Genomic DNA, 6000 nt, shown 5'->3' on the forward strand with positions numbered 1-6000 from the left:
TTCTCCTCAACTCCTCCCAACAAGGGTAATTTTATCTCCCTTTTCCAGATAAGGACACAGAGACTCAGGGAGGTGAAGGTCTTAGCCTAGTAACACATGGTTATTGAAATGCAGAGGTAGGGGGCGCCTGGGTGGTTCAGTCAGTTACGGTCTGACTTCGGATCAGGTCATGATCTCACAGTTTGTGAGTCTGAGCCCTGCATCGGGCTCTGCGCTGACAGTGTGGATCCTGCTTGAGATTCTCTCTCTTCCTCTCTCTCCCTCTCCCTCTCTCTCTCTCTCTGGCCCTCCCCTGCTTGTGCACACATGTGTGCATGCTCTCTATCTCTCTCTCTCTCTCTCTCAAAAATAAGCAAACGTTCAAAAAAAAATGCAGAAGTGGTGTTTGAGTGGTCTAATTCAGATTATTAGGCCATCTAAAGGTTTGTGAATTCCTGCTAGAGTTTTCACCTTTGTGACTAAACACTTTGGTATAGCAGAAACACCCCCAAGCAGGTGTTTTCCTTTTATCCTGTTTGAAACACCAAGCAGAACTGTCTTCAAGGCCAGGAAGTCCTTTAATGCTGCTGGTCCACCAGAATTAATTTACCTTTTCATCCCGGGTGGCCATTTTCCTGTCCTCTCTGGATCTGGAAAACAAGAAAACATTTGTCTGGATCTGACATTCTGCTATCGTTTCTCTTAGTATGTGCTTTTGCAACACTTTGTTACAAATTATTTTTAACTTGCTTACGTTAACAGCCGCTGAAAATAGCATGAAGCTCAAAGTGTTTGTGGAAGGATGCACATCCTTGGTATATACCCAAAGGAATTGAAAACAGGCACTCAAATACATGTACACAAATGCTCATTGCCAAAAGGTGGAAATAACCCACGTATTCATTAAGGGATGAATGAATAAATCAATTGTATCTATACAATGGAATGTTATCCAGGCATAAAAAGAAATGAAGTACTGATCGATGCTACAACATGAGTGATTTACACTAAATCATAGAAATCAGACACAAAACATCACATATTACCTGATTCCAATGATATGTAAATATACCCAGAATATATAAATCCAGAGACAGAAAGCAGATTGGTGTCTGGCTGCCACAGAGGAGGGTGATGGGGGGCAGGGAGTGACTGTTTAGGGTACAGGGTTTCTTTTTGATTTGATGAAAATGTTCTGGAGCTGGAAAGAGGGGACAGTTGCATGATATTAGGAATGCACTAAATGCCATGGGATTCTTACCTAACGTTCACCAAATTGTAAAATGGTTAATTTCATGTTATGTGACTTTCACTCTAGTTTAAACTAAAAAAAAAACCAAAAACACAAACATACATTACAAAGCTGGGGATGCTCTGGAAAGCATCAAATTATCTCTATGTACACCAATGTGGGTCTGGTTAAGTCAGTGAAGGTACATCTGAGCAGTGGCCAATGCTAGTGTTGTTAAATCTTCATATATAGACAAGGAAAGAGGTGAATAATATAGTAAGATAAAAAAAAATTCAGGGGAGCCTGGCTGGCTCAGTTGGTTGAGCATTCAACTCTTAATCTCAGCTTGGGTCATGATCTCATGGTTTGTGGGATTGAGCCCTTAATGGGCGCTCTGCCAGATTCTCTCTCTCCCTCTCTCTGCCTCTTCCCTACTCTCACATGCACAAAAGCTCTCAAAATAAATGTATTTTAAAAATTCATATTACAGCATAGTGTATACAGTATGACTCCATCTACATGAAAAGTTACATATGCATTTTTATTTTTTATTTGAGAGAGAGAGAGAGCAAATGAAGGGCAGGAGCAGAGAGAAAGGGAGAGAGAATCCCAAGCAGGCTCTGTACTATGAGCGAAGAGCCCGATGCAGGCCTTGATCTGACAAACTGTGAGATCATGGCCTAAGCTGAAATCAAGAGTCGGACACTTAACTGTGCCACCCAGGTGCCCCTACACATGTATTTTAAAAAATAGGTCTGTAAGGATATAGCCAAACTCTTCACAGTGGTTATGGCTGGACAAAAAGGGAGTGTGGGAATTTTCTTTCTCTTGACTTCTAGAAGTTCTGAACTTTTAAAATGAGTTTGTGTTACTTCTTAAAATTTATTTCTGGGCTCCTGGGTGGCTCACTCAGTTAACCGTCTGTCTTCGGCTCAGGTTATGATCTCATGGTTTGTGAGTTCGAGCCCTACATGGGGCTCTCTGCTGTCAGCACAGAGCCTGCTTCAGATCCTGTCTTCCTCTCTCTCTGCCCCTCCCCCCACTCATGTGCACTCTCTCTCAAAAATAAACATTAAAAAATTTATTTTTAATGTAGGTGACATATGCAGATACTCAAAAAGTAAAATAGGGGCTCCCTAGCTCTCTCTGCCTTTCCCTTGCTCACCCTCTCTCTCAAAATAAACTTCAAAATGTGAAATAACATAAAAAAAATACATGACAAGTACGCCTCCTTTCTAGCCATTCTTCTAAGAAGCAGCCGCTCTTACCAGTCTCCTATGTGGCCTCCAGTGGTGTTCTATGCCTTCACAAGCACAGCTATATTTACTCTTTTTCTCTTTTTTCAAAACTTAAACAAATGTGAGCCCACACATACTGCTATGAATCTCACTTATTTCCGTTTAGGCGTTTAGGGTGTGGCAGGCTCAGTGATGAGCCGCCCCCTGAACCTGTGGATATGTCCCTTTACTTGGCAAAAGACACTTTGCAGATGTGATTACATTAAGGATTCCGATGTAATCAGGAGGGTCTTTGTGAACAGAGTGGAGCAGGAGAATTAGACACAGAAGGATATTTGAGTACCGACCCAGAAGCTGGAGCCAGAGATTTGAAGATGTTATGCTACTGGCTTTGAAGATGGAGGGAAGGGATTGTAATCCAAGGAATGTAGATAGTCCCTAAAAGTTGGAAGGTGGGGCTCCTGGGTGGCTCAGTCGGTTAAGCGTCCGACTTTGGCTCAGGTCATGATCTCACGGTTCATGAGTTCGAGCCCCGCGTCAGACTCTGGGCTGACAGCTCAGAGCCTGGAGCCTGCTTCAGATTCCGTGTCTCCTCCTCCCTCTGCCCTTCCCCTGCGCATGCTCTGATTGCCTCTCAAAAATAAACAAACATTTAAAAAACATTAAAGGTTGGAAATCAACAGATTCTCCTTTAGAGCCTCTAAAAGGAATGCAGCCCTGCCAATGCCTTGATTTGGGCCCAATGAGACTGATTTTGGAACTCTGATGCCCAGCACTGTAAGCTAATAAATCTGTGTTGTCTTAAGGCATCAAATGTGTGATTTGTTATAGCAGCCATAGGAAACTAACACAGTATTTCAGATTGTTCTATATCAGTGTGTGCTAGATCAAGTGCACTCTCTGGAATGAAAGCCCAAGACTTTCCTGTAGAAAATGTATGTAGTCCCACTCGTGATCAGCGTTTAGATTATTTCCCCATCTTTTCCTGCCCCAATGTTCCAATGAATAACTCTGCACACTGTGTACTTTTATAATTTGAGGGGAAGAAATGATCATTTTGAAAAAAAAAAAATCACATAGACTTAAAAAAAAAAAAAAGTTCTTTCTCTCCTCAGAACCATGCTGAGGGCTTAAGGGACTCCAGAGAGTTTCTTGCTAGCCTTCAGCTCAGTGTGTTCCTGTTCTGGCCCCTGGGGGCACCCCCCCGCCCCGGCCTGTTCTCATGAGATGGGCTGAAGTGGAACCATTAGCCCAAGCAAAGGTGAAGGGAGCAATTAAGGTGCCTGGAGATTTCCTTCCTTCACAAGACAGGAAACAGAACCAGCACAAATATAGAAAAAACCCCAGCTTCACTAATTCAAGCAACAGAAAATTTAATCCTACCATGAACTGCCCATTACACTAGACAAAAGTGATAAAACTCAATGCTTGTGGGGCTGGAGGGAAACTTGCACACATTGCCAGGCATAGTTTTTCCTCAATAGCCATTTGCAGAGAAGCGGCAAGTGCTTTCAAAATGATCATACTCTTGACTTGAAAACATCAGTTTGGGAACTATTATCTCAAAGAAATTATTTGATAGCAAAAAACATGTACAGTGTGGACAAGTGAAGCTGGATATGACAGCTAGAACCTGGAAAGACCCTGCAAGGCCCACCCTCAGGAAAAGCTGAGGAACACAATGGGCTGACAGACGGCGTGACAATTCTGAGGCGTTATGTCAAAACACAGAAAGAATTCTGTTACCTAACAAAAGGAGAACCCTGATGGGTGCACACACTTGGTTGCAATTGTACAATAGAATTGGAACATTTACCGCGTGCCTGGCACTGTGCTGACTTCTGGGGAATCCGAAGCCAAGAAGATCAAGGCCAGGCCCTGACAGACTGATACTTTAGCTGGATGGACAAAGAAAGAACCAGGGAAACACATAAGGTAACATCACCCAAAGCTAAGTGTGGGAAGAAGGCCAAACAGCAATGCAAGAAGAGACCAGGCCAGTGTGGCTCCCGCAGGTGGAGAAGTGGGGGAAGACTTGGGTAGGAGACTTGTATAGCAAGCAGTCCCAGAGTCGCAGAGAAGTTAAGTAACAAGAAGATGGCTGGGAAGAGCATTCCCTGGAGAAGGAAGACCATGTGCACAGGCCCTAAAAGGGCAAAAAAAACACAAAACACAAAAAGCTTTCACAAAGTCCAAGGAAGAAAGAGGAGGTCAGTGTGGCTGCAGGAAGGCGGCGGTGGGCAAGAAGCAAGGGTCTAATCTCGTAGAGGGCGTGGTAAACAACGCTGAACATTTGGGGGTCAAGGGTGGTGAAAGGGAGGCCGAGAGGAGGCAGAATACACGGGGACGCAGAGGAATGGCCGGATTCAGAATAGGCCGAGAAGTAGAACTTGCTGCTGGCTTACATGCTGGACATGAGATGAAGAGCAAGAATTTGGTTTGGGGGCAACAATACTCTAGACTTCCTCCTTCTTACTAAACCAGAAATAGGGAGGGCTTGGGGACTGCGGAACAATTCTGGAATTGTGCAAGCCTCAGCCCAAAGATTTTCAAAACCTTGCCCCTACACTCCCCGAGGTACTCAGAGGGTAAGAAGTTGCCGCTGCCCGATTTGGTCTTATTCAAGCTTCCAGCTGTTGGCGGGGCTTTCTGGAAACACTGCAGGTCTCAGGTCGCCCTAACTGACCTTAGGTTAAAGGTGTCCAGGACAGAAGGGTGGGGTGGGGCTGGACGGGGACACGGCTCCGTAGCAAACTTGGGCAAGGCGCATGGCTAAGCTTTTATACCAATCATCTCGCTTACTCTCAGCAACCCTGTGAGGGAAGTACCAGGCTCAACCCCACGGGACAGACGAGGGAACCCGGGCATGGAGAGGTGAAGTCCCGAGGCCAAGCCTGCAAGGACCCCTGCACTCAGCGGGGGTGCTGGGTAAAGGTCTGTAAGTTCCTGGGGGTGGGGGGAGGGGGGAGGGCGGCTGTACCTCTGTGTCCTGGGCTTTAACGTGTCCTCAGCCCACTCTTCCTGCTCCTCAGCCCACCCTGCCCCAAGAGGTGCGTGCTTCAAGTGTTTGCAGGTGAAGGCTTTGCTGCCCCCTCATCACAGCCTCCCCCCTGGGCCCCCAGTACTGCGGTTACCGCCCCTTCTTGGCCTGCAGCCTCCCTAGCGGGGCAGGGAGAGGCTAGGATGATCAATAAAAGGATTCAGGGGTGCACACAGACCTGGGTGGGAGTTCTGCCTCGGCCTCCTTCGGCTGGGTGACCCAAGGCAAGTGGCTTGGCCCGAGTTTCGGTTTCTTCGCCTGCGAGAGGGAGACAAGGATGGTACTTACCTCACCTGTTGCCGCGCTCCGCGTGGGATGAACGAAGGCACCTGTCCCCACGTTCAGCGCGCCACACAAACGGGCAGCTCTTATCAACGCTCCCGTTTTCAAGGGGAGGTGACTGAGGCCAACAGGGGCCTCCCACGCAGACCCTGCGGCATACTGTCTCCTGCCCTTCCCCTCCTCTGGACTCAAGGACCCTCCGGACGGGGTGGGCGGGGCCCCCCGGGGAC

General features: G+C 46.8%; 1 protein-coding gene and 1 long non-coding RNA gene across 3 annotated transcripts in view; one reads left to right on the forward strand and one right to left on the reverse strand.

Annotated features, from left to right (window-relative positions):
- Positions 1 to 6000, reverse strand: part of HVCN1 (hydrogen voltage gated channel 1) — a 36900-nt gene that overhangs the window by 29975 nt on the left and 925 nt on the right. The window contains exons 2-3 of one of the 2 annotated variants that reach the window (XM_077747970.1): positions 5667 to 5746; positions 590 to 629 (exon numbers count right to left, since the gene is read on the reverse strand). In XM_077747970.1, the coding sequence (XP_077604096.1) occupies positions 590 to 610 (21 nt within the window). In that variant the 5' untranslated portion in view covers positions 611 to 629; positions 5667 to 5746. Of the gene's footprint in view, positions 1 to 589; positions 630 to 5666; positions 5747 to 5776; positions 5972 to 6000 lie in introns of those variants that run through there. The other variant, XM_077747972.1, reaches the window with a different exon arrangement.
- LOC144218136 (uncharacterized) overlaps positions 4259 to 6000 on the forward strand; it is a 6263-nt gene continuing 4521 nt past the window's right edge. The window contains exons 1-2 of the long non-coding RNA XR_013331058.1: positions 4259 to 4383; positions 5257 to 5382. This is a non-coding gene — a long non-coding RNA (uncharacterized LOC144218136). The remainder of the gene's footprint in view (positions 4384 to 5256; positions 5383 to 6000) is intronic.

This window comes from Crocuta crocuta, unplaced genomic scaffold, assembly GCF_008692635.1.
Source record: "Crocuta crocuta isolate KB4526 unplaced genomic scaffold, BGI_CrCroc_1.0 scaffold29, whole genome shotgun sequence".
In the NCBI taxonomy this organism is placed as follows: domain Eukaryota; kingdom Metazoa; phylum Chordata; class Mammalia; order Carnivora; family Hyaenidae; genus Crocuta; species Crocuta crocuta.